This window comes from Eupeodes corollae, chromosome 3 (genome assembly GCF_945859685.1).
Source record: "Eupeodes corollae chromosome 3, idEupCoro1.1, whole genome shotgun sequence".
In the NCBI taxonomy this organism is placed as follows: Eukaryota; Metazoa; Arthropoda; class Insecta; order Diptera; family Syrphidae; genus Eupeodes; species Eupeodes corollae.
Window position 1 is genome coordinate 86,174,968 of NC_079149.1, and position 26,029 is coordinate 86,200,996.

At 32.5% G+C, this 26,029-nt stretch overlaps 1 protein-coding gene across 1 annotated transcript in view; it reads left to right on the top strand.

The window, feature by feature from the left end:
* The first annotated feature begins 7,019 nt into the window (after positions 1–7,019).
* LOC129951095 (proto-oncogene tyrosine-protein kinase receptor Ret) overlaps positions 7,020–26,029 on the top strand; it is a 113,180-nt gene continuing 94,170 nt past the window's right edge. Inside the window, exon 1 of the mRNA XM_056063105.1 lies at positions 7,020–7,731. Within this exon, the coding sequence (XP_055919080.1) occupies positions 7,644–7,731 (88 nt within the window). The 5' untranslated portion in view covers positions 7,020–7,643. The remainder of the gene's footprint in view (positions 7,732–26,029) is intronic.

Consider the following 26,029-nt stretch of genomic DNA (forward strand, 5'->3'; position numbering starts at 1 on the left):
CTGATATTTACTCCAAAATCGACAATTCTGCTTATTTACCAAACCATTGAGCCTAAAATGAGATGAGACACACAATTTTTCGGTAGAAAATTGGATTCTGAACTTTTTTTAACAGATCACGCATTTTGACATTAAAATTCAATAATTTGCAAGCGTTTTTCGTTTGTAAGACGACTCGTGGTTAAACTATAGACCATTACATTACATTTCACACTACTCTGCACATAAATGTGCAGAGTAGAGAACACAGCACCTTGAGCAACTAAGGCTATGTAAGGTGATAACAACACAAGACATTATTACAAGACAGAAGGACAGAAGAGAAAGAACAACAGAAAGAAAGAACACATGACAACAGCACGCGGTAGGTTTCGAGACGCTCCCCCATCTTTCTACTAACCACGCTCACTGATGCTTGATTTCGGTGATCGATGGGAACCGAAGCTTTATCAGTGACTAAGCCGTTGCCTACTATAGACCAAACTGAAGATGTTTGACTGTAAAAAAACAACACGAAACGTGCGTTAGCTGTTTAAACCAGTGTTGCCAAAAAGATAATAGCTAAAAAATCATCCTTTATCATAAATTATGACTAAATGTTAAATTGGTCACGTTTAAATAGAGGTTTTCTGACCTTGGTATCCAGGACTTAAAATTAACGTTTACTGATCACCATAATTATATTATAAAAAAGCTAACGATTTTCTCGAGAGTTCCAAGATTATGAAAGTAGTTCAATCAAACTCTGCTATATGGAATATAGATAGATACAATCCGTTACTTGACGTTTTTCTTAACTTGGACGGTTATTTACTAAAAATTTTTAAAATCGTATGACTGTTCATATTCTATGGACTTTTAAAAAGCTATTTGTAAGCATCTTTTTGAACAACGGTCTACTTGTGGTATTGAGAATATACTAATTTGAAATGACGTTAAAGTTAAAGTTTCTTACTTCTACAATTTATTGGAATCCGACATGTTATCGTTCCTCTTAAAATATCCAAATATTCCAATTTCGTCATCCATATGGTATACGAAAGAGCTTTAAATGCATAAAAATAAGGGAAGCAAGGCTTGAAAACATCTTATAAAAACATGTCAGTTGAAGATCATGAAGTGAATGTTACCCTCTTTGAAAGAGTTTAAATCTTTCTCTAGTCATTTATATTCCGCGTATCATATAGATATGGAAAGTTCTCTTATAGGCTTGACCCGAACAGCTTTTGGAAATTTGGTAATATAAAACAGAAATATGATGACAGTAATTTTTACTTGTAATAGAGATAACTTAGTTAGTACTCCAGAAATTAGAAACATGTTTGTTAACAACTTCTAACAATCTTTCTTTCATTAACACTCCTGTAAAAATAGATGAGAATTTCTTATACTACCTTTAATAATATTCAAATTACGTTGGACAAAATCTTGCATTACTGAAAGATAATTATTCTTCTAGTTAAGAGGGAATCCCTCCAATTCTAAGTCAATATTTGAATCTATTCTTCTTTGCATATTTACACTATCTCTAAGCTCTGGTAAATTCACATAAAGAAAGAAAAAGGCATTTATTCCACCAGTCTTAAAAAAAGGTAGCAAGTCTGACATAAGTAGTTATGGAACAATCTCTAAACTTTCCTTTATTATTTTAACTGCAAGAATAGTATAATTGTTCAAATACCCAAGAACTCGGTCAAGAGCTCGACCATATTTACACTGACTATTCTAAAGCTTTTGGCCAACTTTCTCATGATATCATCAAATTTAAGCTTAAAGCAATGGGGTTTCTTTATCAGTTTATCACATGGATTTCATCTTGTCTTCAAAATAGGTCATATGAAGTTAAATTTGGAAATTCTTTCTGTAGTCCTTTCTTTGTCAATTCAGGAGTTCCCCAGGGTAGTCACTTAGGACCTCTACTCTTTATCTTAGCTATCAATGATTTACCTCTTTGTGTTCGATACAGTAACATTTTAATCTATGCCGATGATATGAAAATCTTCACAAGCATAAAATCTATAAACGATCGGTTACAACTCCAAGTTATACTTTGTTTGCACACACTCAAGGGGATATTACTACCCTTATTATGCAGAGGCACAATGTGAGCCCTGTGAAGAGGAGAGAGGGTTTAAAAGGAGATGTCGGTGCACATTGGTTTTGAATTCCTGAATATTGCAATGAGTAGGAAAGACAGAGTGTGGTAAGGCATTCCACATTCGCGTAGTACGGCTAAAGATCGAATCTCTGTACTTGACAGTACGGCCGAAGTTAGGCTCGAGGGTATACTGATGAGCATTCCTAGAAGCGCGAGTATTACGGTTGAACTGTTTAATGGGAGGAATGCAACCGGCTATTTCACTAGAGCATAATAAGCCGTTAAACTAACGGTAAAAAAGGGTCAGACAAGAGACCTTACGACGATGTTCAAGCGAAGTAAATGAACTTATGATGATATTATCAACTATCAATTTGAATGCTCTACGTTCAAAACTATCCAAGAAGCTTAAGTAAGTTGCAGGAGCACCAGCTCAGAGATGGGAGTTATACTCAAGCTTTGGACGTATGTAAGTCTTGTAGATAACAGCCAGATCAGAAGGGGTGAAATATTTCTTGGACTGGGTAAGGAAACTTAAATACCTTGCGGAATTTTTGGAGACGTCGCGTATGTGATCATTCCACAAGAGGTGGTTGGTGACACACATACCGAGAATATCGAGGTGTTCAGTCTCATTGGTGCAAGTTCCATCCACAAGACAGCATTGCATTTTCGAAGCATTAAATTCAACGTATTTTTTAATCCCCATTGAACAATGGTGTTTAGCTCGGAATTGAATGAGCTTCTCATATTTTGTCCTTGCAGTTCCACATCCGAAGAAGAGGGATGATAGTCTAAAAACGAATATAAAAAGCTAAGAGTATGATCGTCCGCGAAACAATGTATTGGATTAGATTTTGCAGACAGGAGATCACTAATAAAAATAAGAAAGAGTATTGGAGATAGAACAGAGCACTGGGGCACACCAGAAAGTGTATGGTTTTCAGGCTTGAATCCATCCAATACTACTTCTATTGAACGATCCGAAAGCTAATTACTAATCCAATAAAGAAGTTATTCATGCAAACCGAAATTAAATGTCAGGCAATGACTTTCACTAAAATGTCACTTCTAGTTTGATTGTTTAAATAATATCGCAGCACTCTATACATCGCGTTCATAGTTTTTAAGATCTTGGAGTTTTTTTTAAGTCTAACCTCTATGTCACGGAGTATATTAATTCGATCGTAAGCAAATCCAACTCTATGTTGTGATTTGTTAAACGTGGGTTTAAGGAATTTCAAGATCCCTGTGTTACTCTTGACCTATAGAACAATTTGGTGCAGTTCCATCTTAAGTACGCTTCCCAGGTATTGACTCCTATTTACGAGATGCACTAGAATAGGATATAATCTGTTCAACGCAGCTTCTTACGTTTCCCCTTAAGAGGGCTACCATGATCTGATCCTTGGCAATTATTTGTCCATAAGATATAGCTTGTATTAAGTTTTGAACAACGCAATAATCTTTCATATTGATAGAGAAGAAAGCATTCAACGTAGATTTTTTTAGATTTTGTCTTAGTTTTTTCAAAAGATTCTCTTTGTATATCTTACATCTCTCTCTGGTCACAGAGAGTATTTGCAGTCCTGTTTTATAGCCTTGTCGATTATGTTTCAATCTGAATCAGGCCAGCTTAAAAAGAAATTTACCCCTTATCAGATCGACCTATGGTGCTAACTGTAGTTGATCTGTAGTTGAAATTATGATAGTTTTAAGTTTAGATTTTAGATAAATATATTAGCGCAAAATTTTAAAGGATTCAATAAAATGACAAAGCCATTTCTTAGCTATTTTTTATGATAGATTGATAAATAAATCGGTATTCATTAAAAGCGATTCATAATACTTTACAAGCATAGCATTAGAGCCGTCTGCCGAATATTATCAGGACATTTATATCGAGAAAAAAGAGTATACAATTATGGAATATAAAATAAAGAACATATAAAAATAATATTACAAAAGTGTGGTCAACTTTTTAAATGTTGTTTTGTTAAAATGCCAAGTAATTTAAAGGAGAAAGAATAGTTACCAAAAAATATGTGTTACAATGAAAAAAGAAAACAATTAACAATTAGGTACTTTAAATGATTGTTCAAAATATGCAAGTTTTTTTTTTTAAACTAAAAAACAAAAGATGGCGAAAATGTGGAAAGGTTTCGGAGAAAATGGACTTGAAGTTTAGTTAAAACGGAAAAAGGCGAACTCTAAGAAATTCAAGGTATGGAATATTGGGGCTTTTAGTTTAGCTAAAATTAAAAAAAAAAAGACTCAAATAAAAATGTAATAAAGTAAAAATAAATAAAGTCTACGGATTTCTTGTAAAATAGGACAAGTTACTAAAAAATGGTAAACATCTTCGTTTTAGTTTGAGTTGCAGAGTGAACAAATTGCATCTAAGTCAATTCTCTGTGGCCTGTAGTTAAATTAAGACGGCTATAGGTTGCTCTAGAAAGTGATTCCCTAGCCCTTTCGAGATTAGTTTTGTACATTTGCTCATCAACCATCGAAATGAAGTTGTAAAAGGTATTCCTTTATTCATCTTTGTTGTTTGCATTTGCCAATTTGTAAAAGGGGAGTATCCAAAATGGAGTCATATAAGCAGGATTTGCTTGTGAAGATTACTATCAGGTCTATGCATAACTATATGCGTTGGCCTTTATTAACACATATTTGCGGTAGCCCGGACTCGACATATATGGGGTAATTAGGCGTTCTACGCTGCAGCCGGAAGATTCTTTTGAAAAAGTATTTTGAATAACTTTTATAAATATCTTCTAGAAATTGGTATCCATAAACTTGATTCCAATAACAAAAGCAACTGTTCACGGTAACCTCAAAAACCTTAAATTTCTATGTAGGGTTCACGAATCTTCTTTAAAAAAAAAATTGTGACCAAATCGACTTTATAGCTGATTTGGCTAGTACCAGTTTCTCTTTAATATGATTTTTGATGTACAAATTATGAGTGATAGTAAAGCCAAGATATTTATACTCGCTGACAACTTCAATAGTGGTGCCGTCTAATGTCCAATTTCGTACATTATTATCTGAACGGTTTTGAGGTTTAAAAATCATAATTATATTATTATATTTAGAATGTTGATTTTGAGATCCCACGAATCGCAATATTGTTTAAGTTTATTTATCTGAAGCTGCAACGTTATTGGGTTATCAGAGAACAGCTTTAGATATAGTTTAATAATTAATGTTATCTTTTTGTATTAATTAAATAAATAAAAATGTTAACAACTGAGACAGTTTTGACTTTGTTGTACACTCTCTCTATCTCTTTTCTTAGTTATTAAATAAGCTTAAAACATGATTCACCTAATTTTCAACAAATTGCACATCTTACAAGCTCTTAACAATTTGCTAAACCAAAAAACACGGAATATCTACTTTAACTTTTAGCAATTCGCTAAATCCATAAGACATTAATAGGTCCGTTTACTCCTTTTTGTTTCGTTTATTTTCACGAACTGTCACTTTTGGGACATGTTTGGATACTGTTTTTTAAAATTTTGCACTATTTACTTTATTCATTACGTTATTTTAGTAAACCCATTGGGAAATATTCAAAGATGTTTTCTTAACTCTTGCTAAGTTTTTACTAAGCAAGTCCAGAGTTTAGTCTATTTATAAATAAATATAAACCCAACTTTAGAGCTCTGGTTTAACTATAAACATAGAAAATGCTGTGTTTAAGTAGTTATTATCACAACCAAATGTCATATTTGATTTTTGTTCGTGAATTGAAAAGCTGAAAATGTAAATCATATCAATTTTCTTTTCGTTTTGGCAACTTTCGCTTCTTTGTCTGACTGCGAAAAGTTTTTCTGTCGTTCGCGTTATATATTTTTTGTCCATCTAAAATATTATTGAACGTTGTTATTTACTTACTTACTTCAGGTGGCGCTGCAGTCCTGGGTAAACTAGGGCCTCACCCAACAAACTTCTCCATCTAGCTCGGTCCCTAGCTAGATGTCTCCAGTTGAACGTTGTTTTTTCTTTTGGATTTTCTATTGAATAGTTTTGTTTTACTTACTTTTTTTGACTTCCAATTCGAGGAATGACAGCCCAAAATAACGAGTTTGAAAATACAGTATTTTTTGCTTTGACCTGTCATTTGAAGTATAATTGTAGTAGAATACAACCTTAAACTGGAATTTTACTAAACAAATGAGGAAAATTGACTATGAATAAGAGCTGTGTTTATTTAATCAACAAGCCTTAAACAATAGATCAAGAAATCAGGACTTTAATAATTCCCTATGAATACGCGCCTTTATGTTTAATGTTTTCTTTATTTAATATCTATATTATATTGACTGACTTTTTTACACCACTGTAGGATTGTACGCACTTTATCTTTTTTGAAATTTTCCAACAAAGGAACTATATAGGTATACCACCCCATTTTGGGGTAACAACATACAGGCTGTTATTTTCTATCACATTATCCTGATAACTACACACAAAGTGTAAGATGGGGTGGGGTGGCATTCAAACTGGTGGCGGTGTCTGAGTGTTGTTGTTTTTTTGGGGATTCCATTTCCAATCATACACCGACCGAAGCCAGACCTCAACAGACCACAGTTATTGTCAATGGTTGCTTCAACGTTCAACAACAGCGGTAGCGGCGGCGGTAGAATACAAACGTAGCTTTTCATCCGTAGCGTCGGTGTCGCGTCGACATCAGGTCAGATACGAAAATAATCATCATCGGGCTCACAGTCACAGCTCACTCTGACTCTTGTGTACTGCTGACAGTCTATGGCTGTGCCAGTGACTACACATGTACCTAGTTCTCGTGCCAGAAATGAGTTTTTCCGCTTTTTCCTTGTAGCTTTCTGTACATTTTCCGGAAGATTTTTTCGTCATTTGTGTCTCGTCCGTCATAGCTGTCGTATCGTAGTCGTAGTCGGAGTCATCCTCGTCACCGTTAGTGAATGGTATAGTGGTAGAAACTGTCTGTTTCGTTATGTCTGAAGGATTAGAGGATGTGTTTTGTTGCTTCTACCAATATGGTCGGTTTGAGTTTTCCTTGCCACAAAGTGAATTTCCACTGCGTTAAAACAGTTCGTGTCCGACATTTACGCGCTACGGTTTTGTCGGGAAAAACTATCAAGAGTTGCTTTAATAAAAAAGAAGGAAGCAAAATTACCGGCCAATAACACTCCTTCCTTCCGGTTTTGATTAAATGTTAAATGTTAAAAAGTGCAGACAAAATAAAGGCTTGCTCTTTATTGTTGTTAAACTAATGGATAGAAAATAAATTGCTCGATACGAATAGTGCTTCAAACGTTGTTTCTTGTAATTTGAAAAATAAAAAAGAAGTTAAGTTTATTTAGCGATTTTGAAGGAAATAAAATCGGTGTTGAAAAAGGATCCCCTGTTTTGTTGTTATTGAAATTAATCCATTATCTTCATCACATTATTATTTGTGTATGTCAGTGTGGCAGTAACCTTCCAGTGTCCAAATAAAATCCAGTGATAAATATAAGGATTTGTTATTTTTGTTTCCGGGATAGTAAACAGGATGCTAGCTTCATTTGGATTAAAAATGTTGATTGGTGCTGCAGCAATCATCATCATCATCATCAGCAGCAAAATCAACACCTGTGCCGGTAAGTTCAATCAAGTTCAATGCATTCGGTCAATAGTGCCTATTTTTTGGAAAATCTGTTGTCCCTGATATTGAAAGAAATTAAAAGAAAAAAAACACGCAACCCTCATAAATTTTGAAAAGTGGATAAAATGGGTGGGTGTCCTGGACGTAGCGATGACGGGATGGTAGTTTGTCGAACACACCCAGTGCATAAACGGTTTCGGCTGGGGTAAACGAACTTGATCAAGCTTAATTAAGTAAGAATGTTTATTTTTCATTGGAATTATGTATGAAGGATAGGATAGGATGAATAAAGGTGGTAGATGGATGGTGTATAGGCTAATGGTGATGTGATGAGCAGTTTTAGCCCCAAGGCAAGGTGGGCCGGCTTCCATGAGTTAATGATTAATTGGTTAGCTTAATTTTTTTGTTTGCGATATTTGAACATGTTCACATGTGAAGGGTTGAAGTTAAGAATTAATAGAAACTTTCTAAGTTTTTAAGGTACACAGTATTTAAACAATATTGATAATATGATATGACTCTTCAAGTTTGTCTGTTTATATTTTATTTCTATAATTGAAATGCTTGATATGATAATTTCTAAACAAATACTTTAAAGAAATAATTTAGGGATGGTACAGCTTGGAGTTGTGGAAAATTTGAAATATTAAGAAACTTAAATGAAAAAATTCGACTGCAGTATTTAGAATAAATGATATTTATTAAATAGCTTAATGTTAATTTTCGAATGAGTGTTTGATTAGATTAGATTAGATTAAATTCTTTATTTCGATAGTAAAATTACATTAATTTAAAGCTAAGAATTTAAGGACATGGCGTTGTTGCCGTCTGCCTGATCAGTTAAAAATAGTTTAACATTATAAAAGTTTTTTGTTTTTGTTTTGTATAATTCGCAATTGCTCTATGTAGCTCGGATTATATGGAATCTCGACTTATTCGGGAAAATTTGCGTCAAGACATGGTGTAATGCCTTCTGACGAGCCCAACTATTACACCGGGCGAAACGCATATATGAACAGAACACTTATGCTAGTTATATTTTAAATCATATTTATCAAAATTTAACTGTGTTCAGAAAAAACATTTCGACTGTTAATAATCAAATATTTCTTTTTCATAAATAAAATAATTTTGAATGATTTTATAATCTTTAAAGATATGTATTCAATTTTGACATGATTTGAAACACAAAAAATATTAGTTTAAATATAGCTCTATATTTTTTCCTTTTGTAACTTCCCATAGGAAGTTATTGTAATGGCTCCGATTTGTCAATTTGAAAATTTTGACATTTCTCGACGTTTTAAGGTCCCTATAGTCGAATTAAATGATTTTTAGAAAGATGCCTTTGCGTGCGTGTGTACGTACGTTCGCGACGTTTTTTTCGTCATCCATAGTTCAAGAACCAGAAGAGATATCGACTTCAAATAAATTTTGTTATATTGATAATAATGCAGAAAGATGCAGAAAGGGCTCTTGTTTTTAACATCTGGTAAGAATTTGAGCAAAATCGAATTGACAGTTTTTTCATATAAAATAAAAACCTAAACAACAAAATTAATAAAAGTTGGTAAAAATTCAATTTCGAACCAAATATCTATTCAAAACCTTAAGGTATTGGCTTTAAACAACTTTTATCTATTAAAAAATATTGTTGACAACATTCATTAAAATTTTTAGAAAAAACTAATTGTAATTTTTTTACAAAAAATAAAAACCTAAAAAAAATAGTAAAACTTGGTTAAATTAACGACTCAAACAGCTTTTCAAAAATTAAAAATATTATCTTCAAACTTTTTTATTTCACAGAAAATATTGTTTTCGATATTCAGTAGTTTTTTTCAAAAATCCAACAATTCGTTTTTTCATAAAAAAAAATAATATAAATAATTTCTAGAGAATATTTTAATAGAAATAAAAAACTTATTGTAACTGTGTAAGGATGTGGTATATAAGTGGAGAGTTATAGAACACTGTAAACAGCGACAGAATATTAAAATAATAAGTCACCAAACAAATTTTGGATGAGCTCAAAAACTCAGTTGGATAATTTATAGCTTCGGTAGCATCACAAACTGTATTAATAGATTTGTATGACACCAAGTCTCCTGATAACAAATGTTGTATTTTGAGGTTTTATTCATTGACTTCCAAATTTGTTTTCTACTAAAATTGTTCTTTCTGCCAGAAACTCATGATATATTGTATATTGTCTGTGTACATCGGAAATATCTGGTCAATAAGAGCATCTTCTGAATCAACAACCTTGGAGAAATCGACCTCCAATTTTATGCATCCAGTTTAATCTGTAGTAACTTTTCCGTCCTTCGCCTATATCTAACAGTTGTTTTGAGAATCTTTAAGCGGATGGATCTCAAAGCATTTGAACGCGCATACGTTGAACGCGGAATGACGGGAAGTGTTTGTCTGAAATCACCAGAAAGGAGTAACAGAGTGCCTCCAAATATTATGTCGTTGTTTTTTATATAATATCTTTCAATGTCCTGTTCAACGCCTCAAGCAAATGTTTGTGTGCCATAGTGCATTCATCCCAGATTTTACACTGTTTCAGCACTGTGACCATGGATGATTGATATTTAGTGGCAGTTTAAATATTGAGCTGTTCTCCTCAATCCAATAAAGTTGCCCCAATCCCAAAAGATGCAACAGACAATGCTGTACCATTATTTGGTCGTATTAAAGCAAGAGTTAGCGAAATAAGGAATGTTTTGCAAATTCCACCAGGTGCATCTAAAAAAAGGATCCATCTTTCCCTGCTGAAACTGCGAGCATGATGTGGTCATAAATGGTTCTTTATTCTTCATTCATTATTGGCACATTGCGAGCAACAATCGCTGCCATTTCTACAGTATTGTATTGTAGTTAACCATTCAATTCAGTGTCTATTAATTCAGATGCATTTCGATTTGGTGAAGGCATACCGAAATGACTGAGTGGTAAGTTGGCTATAATAACGCACAGATTCTTTAATGCTTCATTGAACATAGCATCACTGAATACTATCGTAAGATCGTTGCACCATGTGCGATGTTGATGCAATTAAACAATAGGACTTAGGAATATCTAAAACAGATAAAAACCTATTTTCAGACCTACTGAATGTATGTGCAAAATTTCATTGAAACTGGTTAAGCCGTTTCGAAGGAGTATGGCAACTAACACTGTGACAGGAGAATTTTATATGTTAGATAAAATCTAGTACGCAAATCTGGTAAAATTTGATGTTCGGTCCGATCTATGGGGAACAAAGTTTAGATTAGGGATCTCGAATCTAGCATTAAAAATGGTGCCGATAGCTTCCGGAGTCATTTCTTTACAAAAATTCCATGATTCTTCAGCACGTCGTGCATGCCGCCTAGATTCAAATATCATAACCTTGATTTTTCCAGTATTGATCCGTAAGCCCCAAGTTTCGCGATATTATTTAAGTTTATTGATTTTCAGTTGTAAAGAAAATGGGTTATCCGCCAATAGTACCAAAGAACGCCAAATATAATATATATATATATATTAAAAATATACTTGAGTCTAAAAACAGTTCTTATAAGTTTTTTGTAGTTTTTGTAGGTTTTCGTGTTTTGTAAAAAAAAGTTGTCAATTTATTTTATTTTTCAGGAACAATATTATAAATACATACATATATTTAATCATATGTTTGATTTCTTGAATTTTGAGTCGAAACCTAATTTTAATTAATTTAGCAGCATTTTTGGAAATTTTTAATTCCTTTTAAAAACAATATAACGATGAGATTTTTTGAATAGGTATCATTATTTTACTTTTACAACAAATTTTTGCGAGAATGAAATAACTTGTAAGTCAATACCTTCAATTCTGAAAATATCCGAATTAAACGTCAGTTGAGTAGAATTTTTTGTAGATTCTTATTTTTTATAAGTAAAACTGACTGTTGGATTTTTCTAAAAATGTCAAAAAATGTTTGAAACAATATTTTTCATAAAATAAAAATTAGTTTGAAGGCAAAATCTTAAATTTTTGCCTATAAATTCGTGTAAAAATTGATTTGTCCCCACTTTTACAAAATCTCAAATTTTTCCCAAAAATGTTGCGAATATGTCGAAAATTAATTTTTACCAACTTTTACCAATATTTTTTCAACTTTTTTCTTTGCAAAAAATTGTTATCCTGCAAATTTAAGTATAAGGTGTGTTAAAGAATTTACAAAGTAAAAAAAGACTTTTCAATTTTTTAGTCTTTATTTGAAAAGTAAATTTTGTTCATCAATTAAATATACAAGTTTGAAATTAATTTCTATTATTGTATAAAGTTGCAAAGTAAGTCTTGTGTTTATTAAGATCAAAAGGGTGCACGTAAAAGTTGTTGCTAAGACTTAAACACATATTTCTTTTACTATTGAATTGTAGTTTATTTTAATTTTAAGACAAAACAAATTTGACGGTACTTTTTATTAATCGAAAACTCTCTTTTTTGTTGAAAAAAATCATTTCCGATATCGAAGTTAATTCTAAGATTTACTACTCTTTGGTTACTATTTACTTACTTCTTTGTATTCAAAATATGCCTCAAAACGATTAATTTCGTTTATAAATTATCTTACAAAAGCTTTTTTAAAAAAAAAACTGTTTTATTCCTACAATGTTGATATAATATAAAGACCTATACAAAATCCAACATTTTTAACTTCCCAAAGAAAGTTGTTGTAATGGTTCCGATTTGTCAAATTGAAAATTTTGACATTTCCCAATAAAAAGGCAGAAAGATGCAGAAAGGGCTATCAAGTTTTACCATAGCAGTTTAAAAAAAAGGTTCCAAACTTTGGTCAACCCTAAATATCTCATGAACCAAAAACGCTAGAGACTTGAGTTTAATTTTATATAATATATTGCAACGTGATACCAAACAAGTAAATTTTTTGAAAAAAAAAACAATTAACGGTTTTTTTTATAATTCAACAAAACTAAAAAAAATATTTGTCGCCTCGAAAATTTTACTAATACAAAATGATTGTATCTTCAAAACAATTTTGTGCAACGAAAAATAATGTTTTTAACATCTGGTAAGATTTTGAGAAAAATCGAATTGACATTTTTTTTCATAAAAAATAAAAACCTAAAAAAGCATTACTCAAAGTTGGTAAACATTGAATTTCGACCCAAATATCTATTCAAAAATAGGAGATTTTGGCTTTCAACTAATTTGAACTTATAAAAAAAGATATTGTTTCAGTAATTTTTATATAAAAATCCAATAGTCCGTTTTTTCATAAAAAATAAAATCTTAAAAAAATAGTACGCAAATTTGGTAAAAATTGATACGAGTACATATAGACAAACTTTTAAGCAAGACAAATCGACAGACGGGATGGGAAGTTATCAGTGTAGGTCGCATCCCAGAGATGAATCAACGCGTTAACCCTTAAGTTCAAAATTCATATTTTTTGATTAATTCAAAATTTAAAAAAAAAATAGTTTATTTTCAGTGTCTTCTTAGCTATTATTTACTTCCCCATTTTCAAATCGGTTCGTATGTTTTTTGGTTAGGCGCCAATTATAACTATCATTGGTTTTCATTATTGAAACCAACCATTAGATTTTTTTGGTCAGGGCGTTTATAGCGATCATAACAAATCTCTGCCATTGAAACAAATTTTCTGATTGAAATCAACCAACAAATTTGTACTGACAGAAATCTGGGATTGAAAATGTGTGAAATTGACATTGGAATGATTCGTTTCACTTTTGATCTTAAAAGTATCAATTGAAAATAGAAAAAAAAATGTTTTTTGCAAAAAAATTAAAAGGTTTTTTTGCTCCGAAGGCTATTTTTTGGTAAAACAGAAATAACGAATACTTTGCAAAATAACAAAACTTTTAACTTTTCAGGAAAGGCTTTGCGCTTTGCAAATTCAAGTTTTGTGAACCGTATTTTGCAAAGACAAAAACTTTTCAATTCAATAATTTCCTCTTTGCAACTTTGCGTTTGGTGAAATATTTTTAGCAAAGTAAAACTGGGAAATATTTGTTGAAACAGGACCCAGATGTGAAAAACGTTATTCTTCGTTGGATGAAACTATTTTAGGGGAAATACCGCTGACGTTATTATATACTTTATTATCTTGAGATATTTGGGGTTAACAGATATTTTAACTTTTTTTTTTTTTTAAATAGCTATAATACAAAAAAATGCCAACTAAATTTTTTTAAAGACCTTTTGCATCTTTCGATGATATTATCTTGAGATATGGGCGACGAAAAATGGTATCCCCGAACTTGAGTAAGTACGGACGTACGAACATAAACGCGCACCCACAAACATCACTCGAAAAATCTTTGATTTTGATTATATGGACCTTGAAACATTGAGAAATGTAAACATTTTCAATTCGAGAAGTCTGACCGATTACATTAAGTTCCTATGGGAAGCTAAAATAATTACTTACTGAAGGTGGCGCTACAGTCCAGTGTGAACTAGGGCCTCACCCAATAAACTTCTCTATCTAGCTCGGTCACTTTCCACTTGTGCTCGCCACCTGATCCGCGGTTGCGAAGCACCAACAAGCCTTGGAAAGCTAAAAATGGGAAAACTAAAACTGGAATATATAGAAGACTAGGTTAGGTTAGGTTTAAGTGGCTGTACGTGAAGGAGTACCATACACTTAGGCAAGTAAAATACCACGTGAATTTTAAGGGTTTCTTCTAAGCTCAGTGAAACCAGTCCGAGTCCCTTACGAATTGTGAATGACTGTTAATGTTAATATGATTGAGATCGTTACAGAATAATTCTTCTAGAGCAGGGTATGTGCAGAGGAGGTGAAAAACTGTTTCCTCCTCTTCCTCATCCATACAGCTTCTTGCGTCTTGCTTTAGCACTAGTTTACATGTAGCGATTGGTATGCCAGCTTTAGATAAAAGTGGTAGAATGGGTTGTACTGTACGATTTTTGGTGTGTTCATCTGCCTTACAATTTCCTGGAAAGTCTCTAAGGCCTGGCACCCAGCAAAGGTGAATATTAAACTGCTGTACCATGTCCATTAGGGATGATCGACAGTTATGGACTGTAATAGAGTTTGTAGAGACAGAGTCCAGAGATTTGATAGAGGCCTATCTATCTGAGAAAATACGTTTTCCTAAAGTCAAAACAAGATTTCTTTTATTGCCAAATGCTCCGTTTGAAACAGGCTACTATGGTTGGGATTGGGAAGGCGGAATGAGAGACGTCATTCTCAGTGGTTCAAAGCGAACAGCTCCACCAACCCCAGTGAATTGACTTGTCTTCAGGAATGCCCTATTCTATCAGAAAGATCTAGAAGGTACTCAATGAAGAAGAAGAAGGTTCTCAATGGGATTTATGTCGGGACTTTGAGGTGGAGTTTCCATGACGTGGGGACAGTTATACAAAAGCCAGGATCGAACCCAATAAGCTTTGTGCTTAGGATCATTATCTTGATAGAATTTCCAGCGATCACTGAGGCCAAGCTTTTGGACAGATAATGGTAAATTAAGCTTCAAGATGTCCAAATAAGCATGTTGATTCATTATTCCGTCTATAAAATGTAAAGCACCAGGCCCTGACGCAGAAAAGGATCCCCAAACCATCACCGATCCACCGCCATGTTTAACAGTAGGTTTTAAATTCTTCGAAACCAGCTCTTCGTTAGTTCTTCTCCACACATATGGCTTGCCATCAGAACCAAAAATATTAAATTTGCTTTCGTCTGTGAATAAAACATCTTTCCAGAACGAAAAATCCTTATTTTGATAATCTTTAGCGAATTGTAGTCTTTTCATTTTATTTTGTTTGCTAATTAGGGGCTTTTGCCTAGCTCTTCTTCCATTCAATTCCGCTTTACGAAGAACATTCCTAATTGTCGATGGGCTCGCATGTTTTCCCAGTTCTTTCTCCGCAATGTCAGCGAGTTTTGGCGCGCTCAAAAATGGATTAATTTTTACTCTTCTTACCAAAAACCGTTCATCCGCCTCGTTAAAAATTTTATTATGTGCTGTTTTTGGTTTATTTTCAATAGTTCTGGTTGTACGAAAACGTTTTATGATATCCTGAACGGTGGAATGACTTCGATCAACGATTTTCGCAATATCTCACAGATTTTCCATCTTTTGAATGTTTTATAATCAATTCTCTAACTTCGAAAGTAGTTTGGCCTCTTTGTCTTCCCATTTAGAGTTTTATAATTATACAACCGTAACTTGAAGTTTTACTGACCGGAAGTTACCATTAAACAGTCTAAGGAACACGTGTAATGAAGTTGGCAACGATTCAAATATAAAATAATGAAGATTTCAAACAATGCTGCCAACTGTCCGAGTTTTGCTTGCGCATTGCAATTTCTGGTGTATTTGTGTTTTGGGTTTAATTTTATCACAATAGTGAATTTCTTTATTATTTTTTTTTGTTTTATAATTGTGGAACGTAGTGTTATTTGAATATCACTGTTTTTTTGTCCAACTTCGTCTGATTGATTAATTATTTGCCTACAATTTGTTATTTCGAAGGTGTCCGAGTTTGGCTTGGAGCCACTGTATATACAAATCTGGAAGTTTCTATCAAATGGCAGTTGGGGGATGGTGTAGTCTGTGTGGTTATGAATTGATTCTAAATGCTTAAGAATTATTAACTTACAATATATGCCTCAAAATATTTATTCCTTTTTACAAAGACTGGCTAAGCAGTATAGAAGTAATCAAGTGACATCCTCTTAACAAACTTTTGTTGGTAGTCTGTAACGAAAAAACTGAAAATCAAGGTTCTTCAACATTGTTCTGTTAAAAATTAGATTTTACAATTTTATTTTTACATACGAAACAAAATTTTTAATAAACGAACTCCTCCCGTTCCCATAGCTTTTCTAGTATAATTTCCGATATATGAGTAGAAAGAGCAAAACTGGAGGTTTAATAACATACAAAAAAATAACCGGAAATGATAATGTATAAATTAGATACATATCTTTTATTATTCGTTTTACAAATTTCGTTAAAAATCCTTTTAATAAAACAAAGTGCAGGAAAGGGGACATTTTATACTTAAAAAATGCAAAATGTCTGCATAAATTACTTACATTAAAGAACCTTCTTATATTTAGTTGTTAAAAAATAAACTTCAAACATTTATTCAAATTCGGGTGGTGATTTTCTAGAACGTACATTAATCTTATTGGATTTGCTTTAAATAACATTTTTCAAATGTGGGGTTTCTTTTCTCAAGCAAGTGGAAAGCAAGCAGGGGTGTTAAACAAAATGGATGAAAAACTGAAATGATGCAACGGGGGACTGTTTTAAAGTTCTTGATTTGTAATTCATGAATCGATCAAGTAAATTCTAATAAGAAATTATTTTTCACCATTAATAACTTAGCGAACAAACACTACAAAATAAAAACAATTAAAGTTGTTTTAACACTTTGGCAATAAAGATGGATGAATAGCAAATAATTAAAAGTTTGAAAACATTCTGGCAAGACAAAAGTTAATGATAAAAATAAGCTGACAAATATCAGGAACAAAATTAAAAACAAAAAAAATATCTAAAATTAAAGATAATCAATTGATAAAAAAGATAACAAACTGATGCAAATGTATCATTGTCTGAATTCACCACACTATTCTTATTCATAAAATAGTTGTCTAACTTTGGACGGTGGCGTCAAAAAAGGTCACAATAAGACAGCCTTTGTGTTGTTTAGAAGTTGACATACTAAAGAAACCTGTTAACCCTTGCAATGCAATATAGCCCTCATCAGAATACAATTTTCCCCTAACAAAATCGAAAACTTTGAATACTCTCACGATTGCGTTTTGAATAATAATTTTTTTAAAAGCAAAGTCCTTTAATTTTAACTTTATATTTTCGTCAGAAGTGAATGTATCTTAGCTTTACTTTACTTTCGAAAATGAAAAACGTATGGCCCATTAAGCTATTAATTCAAGTGAAATGAAAAAACCTACATCCATACCTGCATATTTATTTTAAAATAAATATTTAAAGTTAAACTTTTTTGTTTGCTTTGCTCAAATATTTTTTATTTATATCAACAACAAAAAAATAAATAAGTAACTTATTAATGTGAGTTAAAAGTGTTTCAATTTTTCGAATAAATAGCCAAGAAAATTTGAAACACAATCAGTTACAGTTACGTTTCTATTGGAAAAGTATATTGAAATTTATATTTATCATGAAGACAACCTTAGTAATTTTTGTACTTGGTACAATGTTAATCAACATTATAACTGCAGTATCACCACCATACTTTCCACCTGGAACAGACGAAGCAGAATCAAGAATTCCTAATCTCATGATATGTCCTCCCGGTCCTAAATCTCCAGAGCCACAAACTAGACCTGCTCTGCTTTTGCCTAACCCATGGCCACAAGGCATTCGACCAATCCCACCAGGTCTCTTAATTCGTCCAGCACCAGCACCAGCTTCTCAAGCATAATCTCCTGTCGAGGACAAGGCTCGCACCATACAATTTTAGTTAAAACCCGAATTTTTGAAATCGGAACCAATAATGAAGTTTATACAAAATAAATTTGGTGCTTAAAAAATTTTAAAGAATGAGTTGATGATTAATAATTTTTGGACTCCTAAAGCTTGAACCCCTTTTTATAGATTACAATTTTTTTCTTACATTTCACTTTTTTTCAAATGATAGTTTTCAAAAGATATTTTTGATAAATAATAAATCTCTTAGAGAACCAGTGTCTTATAACTTCCAAATCTCAACCATTTTCAGTTACGTCAGAAATGGAGGGGACTTACTATTTATATGCCGAAACCGAACGGATATTTTAAGGAAGCGCTTTTTATGACAGGAATTACTCTTGATGCATTTGCAAATTCTTCGCAGGAGGCAGTAGCCTTGCACAAAAAATGTACATAGATGGCACATACAAGAAACTTCTGTATGTCTCTTACGCACTTACCATCACATTCACATCACACCAAGGTTCTACCGCCACGCCAGTTCTCATAGTTTGGAAAACATTGGAGATACACACAAATTTATAAGATCTTATGATAAAATTCAAACTTCATTTTTAAAGAAAATATCTTGATTGATTGGAAGTCGATAAGTTGTGTACCTCTTTTTAGGGGTCTCAATGCCTTATAATGCCAGAGACACAGTGTGGACATTAGGAAAAGAGGGAAGTGGTTAGAAAAGAGATTTTGGTGTAAATTGGTTTTGAATTCTTGAACATTGCAATCAATGACTGGGAGTGTAATGTTAGAAATTCCATACAGGCGTAGTACGGCTAAAGAACGAATATCTGTACTTCACAGTACGACCAAAGATAGACTCAAGAGTATGACGGTCATTGCTAGAAGCGCGAGTATTACGTTTGAAATGTGAGGAGAGGAATGCAACTCTTTGCAAGAATTTAATTCGTTAAAATAACGGTAAAAATGGTGATGTTCGAGCGACGTTATTGAGTTTATGATATTATTACCAACCATTTTGAGAATTCTTTGTTGAATACTGCCTAAAAAGGTTAAGTAATATACTGGAGATCCAGCTCAGAAGTAGGATTTATACTCAAGCCTTGAAAGTATAAATGTGTTATACATTGTAGCGAGATCAGAAGTCAAGAGAAATTTCTTGCATCGTGTCAGAAGTCTTAAACATCTAACGGCATTTTTGGCTACATCGCGTATCCGTATGTGCTCGTTCCACAGAATGAGGTTGGTGATTCACATACCGAAATGTTCGCATTTGTACAGTGTTGGTTGGTTCAAATTTCGGAATTTAATGAGCTTTTCATATTTTATAGTTCAAGTTCCACTTCCGAAGAAGAGGAATCTGAGTTGGAAAATAAATAACAAAAGCTAAGAGTACTGCTGTTAGCGAAAAATTAAATTGATTAGAAATTGCCGACAGGAGATCGTTCATAAAAGTATAACCATCCAATACTTCTTGTATTGAAAGTAAATTTCTAGTCCAATGTGGTTTCATCTAAACCGAAAGCACCCTTTTTCGATGCCAAATACTATTAAATGCTTTTGCAATATCAATATTTATGTGACCATAAATGTTCAATGACTTTAGGAAATTGCAGTAATTTTTGCTCATGTATAAATTTGGTTAGTCAAATACGTCAAGTACGTTAAAATTAACGTTGAAAGTTTCTTGATCACTTTTTAATATTTTAGCTAAAAAACTTCCCTTTAACTCAAGAAAATGAAAATTGGCAACTAGAAATAAACAAATGCCCTTGGCCACCAAACAAATCATAATTGACTTGAGAAATTAGTGAACATCTTTAGGTGAAACTTCTAAAACACTCAAAAGACCACGTTCTTTAATCCAATATGTTTTGGACAATTATAAAAAAAACCAAAACCATCGCAAACCAACCAAGATCAGGCCTTCCAAAAAAGATTGGTCCTCATACGTAGAAAATATTGTTGAGGAGTATAGCAGAGGATCTTCCGGCGTTGGAAACCTCGTTTTCATAGAGAATACAATGGATACATATGGGTACTTGAATATTCTTAAGGAAAACCCACATTCCTGTGCCCAAAAATTGGGCCTTGGCATCAACTTTACTTTTCAACAGGAGAATGATCCTAAACATACGGCCAAGGATCCTACTTGACGAATGGAACAAAATTTCTCCGGATACCAAGCCAAGCTTGTCTATTCGATGAGAAACAGATTGGAGGAAGTAATGAAGAACAAAGGAGGCCCTACTACTCGTAGATATTAAGCTATTTTTTTTCCTTAAGTGCTAGTACCCGTAGCATGATGGTTAGTGCGTGGACTCCGTTGGCTGGGGCCACGAGGGATACGTGTAAGAATTGGCGCAAGATGGTCATCGTTGATCTTCACGGGCAGCCATTAGCGAGCAAAAGTGTAGTGAAGTACCTCGGTATCTGGTTAGATCAGTATTTATATTTCGACAGACATATAAATGCTGCTCTGACCAGGGCCAGAGGAGCCTTCGCTCTGACGAAACGGCTGTTTTTTAGCAGTCGGCTTGACCCCAGAGTGAAGGTAATTTGCTACATGGCCCTCATACGGCCAATGATCGTGTATGGTTGTCCTGTGTGGTTCAACGTTGCCCCTTCCCAGATGGAGAAGTTTCGGGTGTTCGAGCGGCAGTGTTTACGACGCTGTACCGGCTTATATCGAACAGCCGAATCTTCTTATGTGCATTACTATTCCAACGAGGTCCTATACAACGGGGCTCGAATCAACAGAATTGACAATTTCGTGATAAAACTCGTTCGAGGTCACATTGCAAGAGCTATATCTTCGACCAACAATTTAATTTTCGGGGCGTTCTATCCGAACGACGAGTATTTTGAGAGTGCACGCTTGAGCGGCTTCATTCCCCCAGAGGCATTCCTCTTTTTAGATAGATGCGGTCTGATACAGGATAGATTGGCAGTTCCGTTAATCTACCACGTCAGACGAAGAACCGTGGATAGGCGACTTCTGTACAATCGGGAAGTCATGGCACAAGGCGGAGCAGAGCTCCTTCGGTTCAGTAGGGCTGTGTCCGAGCGGGACCGAACTGATAGGGTGAAGCAGGAGAACCAGTTTTGGTGGCTTCAATCGGCACTTGATAGTGGGTAGTCGGGATGGGGTTTTAAGCCTTGGCCGGCTTACATACTTGTTTTATAGTTTTAGGGTTTAGTTTTAAGTAGAATAGGCATGGTGGCACAAAAAAAAAATACAAAAAAAAAAAAAAAAAAAAAACTAAAGAAATTAAAAAAAAAAAAAGCATGGAATATAAAAAAAAAAAACAAAAACAAAAAAATACAAAAAAATTAAAAAACGTACAAAAAAGACAATAAAATATAGAAACAAAAATGTTAGATTTGCTGCTGTGGTTGTTCTAGTTTTAAGTAGTTTATAGGTAGAATAGGTAGTTTAAGTTAGTTTTAAGTTTTATTTAAGGACCTAACTTTAAGTAGTGTGTTAGTAAAAATAAATAAAAAAAGGATATTGATATTAGTTTTTTGTTCAAATTTTCTAATAAATACAAAAATAAATGAAACAAAAATTTAAATGAAGTAAAATAGATCTTAGGGCCGAAAGGCATTAGTTTTAAGTGTTATAGTTTAACTTAGAGTGTCCGTATGGGACCATTAAGTTAGTTGTAAGTTATGGATAGTTAGGCTAGTTTTATGAATTTTTGTCTAGCTTTAAGATAGGTTTAAGATTGAACTAGTAAAAATGAATTTAAAAAAAAAAAAAAACAAAAAAAAAGTGCGTGAGACTGTCATGCAAGAGGTCTTGGGTTCAATCCCTGCCTGTGCCACCATAATTAAAAAAAATAATTTTCGCGGGTACTGCCTCTTGCGAGGAATTGACAATTCCTTCAAGAGTAATTCTTGTCATGAAAAAGTGCTTTCTCAAACTAGCCGTTCGGATTCGGCCTTAAATTGTAGGTCCCTTCCATTCCTGACAACAGTACTCGCACACAGGAATGGTTGAGAGTTGTAAGTCACTAGGCCCTGGTTCACAACGGACTGTTGCGCCACCCCATTTGATTTGAAGTGAATTTTTGTTAAGTTGTTTTTCAACGAAAAGTTATCAAAAAATTACTTTACAGAGACTTATTTGTTCCTTATTTGATCTACTCGTGCTGTGGATTTTTGTTATTTTAAGAGTTTTTGGTTTAAATAAAATGCAAAATATTTGTTGAAAAATTATTTATTGATATAATTTCTTTCATTCCTACTTTACAAAAAGTTTTGATTCGATATTTAAAGAAAAAATTCAAAACATTCCAGCCGTACGGAGACTTTTTGGACAATGTGTATGTAACCCATCAAGGTTCGAAGCAGTTCAGATATCCAATTGAAAACATACATTTTACATACGCCTTAATTTATTTTTTAAAATTAATGCATTTTGTTTTTATCCTTAAAAATTTAATAAATTCAATTAAAATCAATTAATTTTGTAAGTAACGAAATTAAATTTTGCTATTAAAGTTTTCAAAAGAATTTAAATGAGTTGAGCTATACTTTCTAAATTATTCATACATAATTGTTTGAAGCTTACCATTAAATTTAAGGCTTTTAAAACAATTTAGAAATAAATATAATTACTAACTAAGTACTTTGTTTTAAATTGAAAATCAAAAATAATTAAAATGCGTCTGGTAGAAACCTGCAACCAAGACGTCTTGGACAGTTTCGTAATCAGGGGAAGTTGTTTGATATTTTGGTATACCTTTCTTGTGGTTTGTATTTATTTTTTACAGAAACAAAGTTATAAGGGTCTAAAGCTGAAAAATAAATTTTAAAAACCTAAAAATGCGTATGGAAAGCAGAAGGCTAAGAGTAAAACGATGATGATGAATCACACATGTGGTTATCTTTTCGATCTTAAATTTTTCAACGCTTACCACGACTGAAAAAAACCTACCAGACGGTTGAATTTGATTTAATGGTGTTCTCAAGCCACTCCCAAAATTTGATGCAGTCTTCTAAATTTAATTTGTTATGTTTTGAATTGAAAACAGACAAAAAACTACGAATAATCAAAAACTGAATCATTTTCTATAAGTATTACAAAAAATGATTGGTTAATTTTCAAAATTATTATAAAGATTTCAAAAATCAAAAACATCGTCATCCCCAGAACTTTTTTTTCTTCGAATGCTTAAAAAGTTTTAAGTGTCGCATGATAATTAACTTCCCATAGGAAGTTATTGTAATGGGTCCGATTTGTCAAATTGAAAATTTTGACATTTCTCGACGTTTCAAGGTACCTAGAGTCGAAATAAAAGATTTTTAGAAAGATGTCTGTGCGTGCGTGTGTACGTACGTTCGTACGTCCGTACGTTCGCGATGTTTTTTTCGTTGTCCATAGCTCAAGAACCAGAAGAGATATCGACTCCAAATAAATTTTGTTATACAGATAATAAGGCAGAAAGATGCAGAAAGGGCTCTCAAGAAAATTGCGTGGGTGGTTTTTTTACTATAGCAGTTTAAAAAAAACGTGAAAATTTTGGTTAACCCTAAATATCTTACGAACCAAAAACGTTAGAGACTTGAATTAAATTTTATATAATATATTGTAACGTGATACCAAACATACTTTTTTTTTGAAAAAAATCTATCTAACGGTATTTTTTATAAATCAAAAAAACTGAAAAAAAATAATTGTCACCTCCAAAATTTAACGACTAAAATATAATTTCATCTCCAAAACAATTTTGAGCAACGGAGAACAATGTTTTTGAAATCTGATAAAATTTTGAGAAAAATCGAATTGACAGTTTTTTTTATAAAAAATAAAAATCTAAAAAAAACATTACTCAAAGTTGGTAAAAATTGAATATTGATTCAAATATCTTTTCAAAAACTTAAAATTTAGGCTTAAAACTTATTTTATCTTATAACAAATATTGAAAACAATATTCAATAAAATTTTGAAAAAAATCGAATTGACAGTTTTTTTACAAAAAATTAAAAACCGAAAATAAAATAACAAAAGTTGGTAAAAATTGAATATCGACTCAAATATCTTTTCAAAACTTTGAGATATTGGCTTTAATTTACTTTTATCTTTCAAAAAATATTGTTGTCAACATTCAATAAAATTTTGAATAAAATCGAATTGACAGTTTTTTTTACAAAAAATTAAAAACCGAAAAAAAATTAATAAAAGTTGGTAAAAATTGATTTTCGACTCAAATATCTTTTCAAAAATTGCAGATATTGTCTTATATCTACTTTTATCTTTCAAAAAATATTGTTGTTAACATTCAGTAAAATTTTGAAAAAAATCGAATTGATAGTTTTTGTACAAAAAATTAAAAACCTAAAAAAAATTAACAAAAGTTGGTAAAAATTGATTTTCGACTCAAATATCTTTTCAAAAATTTTAGATATTGGCTTCAAACTTATTTATTTTACAGAAAATATTGTTTTCAATATTCAATGATTTTTATATAAAAATCCAAAAGTCCGTTTTTTCATGAAAAAATCTACAAAAAGTAGTACGCAAATTTGGTAAAAATTGATACAAGTACATATAGACAAACTTTTAAGCAAGACAAATCGACAGACGGGTTGGGAAGTTATCAGTGTGGGTCGCATCCCAGCCTCTTTTTTTTCATGCAATTTCCCAAAAATCTTAGAAACAAAACTGTAAAAACAAAAATGTTTCAATAATATTGTGAGTAACTTATCCCTTCAGATGTTGGTGAAACCCTTCAAAATAAGCTCTAAATATTTTATAGACATGCACATTTAAATAAATAAGGCACATTTTTCCTATGCTTTGTTTAAATATTTGATTTAAATCAACAACAAAAATAAATATATTCAATACAAATAAAAAAGTTATTAATGCAAACATTCTTTTAAGTTAAAAACATTTCAATTTTGAATAAATAGTCAAGAAAATTTCAAATACAATCAGTTACAGTTACGTTCCTATTGGAAAAGTACATTGAAATTTATATTCATCATGAAGACAGCCTTAGTAATTTTTGTACTTGGTACAATGTTAATCAACATTATAACTGCAGTATCACCACCATACTTTCCACCTGGAACAGACGAAGCAGAATCAAGAATTCCTAATCTCATGATATGTCCTCCCGGTCCTAAATCTCCAGAGCCACAAACTAGACCTGCTCTGCTTTTGCCTAACCCATGGCCACAAGGAATTCGACCAATCCCACCAGGTCTCTTGATTCTTCCAGTACCAGCACAAGCTCCTCAAGCATAATCTCCTGTCGAGAAAGTTTTATAATCGGAACCAATAATGAATTTTATAAATAAATAAATTATAATGGTGTTTAAGAAAATATAAGAATGAGTTGATGATTAATATTTTTTGTACTCCCAAAGATTTGCGACCTTTTTTTTATAGCATAAAATATTTTCTTGCATTTCCCTTTTTTCAAAAAGGATTTATTTTTTGCTGAATGTCATCGCTCATGAATAAATAATAAATCATTTACAAGACCAGGCTATAACGAATTTAGAATCTCAACCATTTCAGTCAGTGATGGAGGGGGATTACTCTTGGAGGATTTTTTAAGAGGCAGTACCTCTTGAAAAAAAAACTTTAGATGGCACAGACAGGGATTGGCCACAACACCTCTGGCTTGACAGTCCTATGAACTAACTATCACGGCTACTAAAACTTCGCACTTACTTTAGTTTTTTAGTTTTTTAGTTTTTTTTTTTCAAAACTTGATGTTTATTTATTTTATAACTTCCCAGAGGAAGTTATTGTAATCGGTCCGATTTGTCGCATTGAAAATTTTGACATTTCTCGATGTTTCAAGGTCCCTAGAGTCT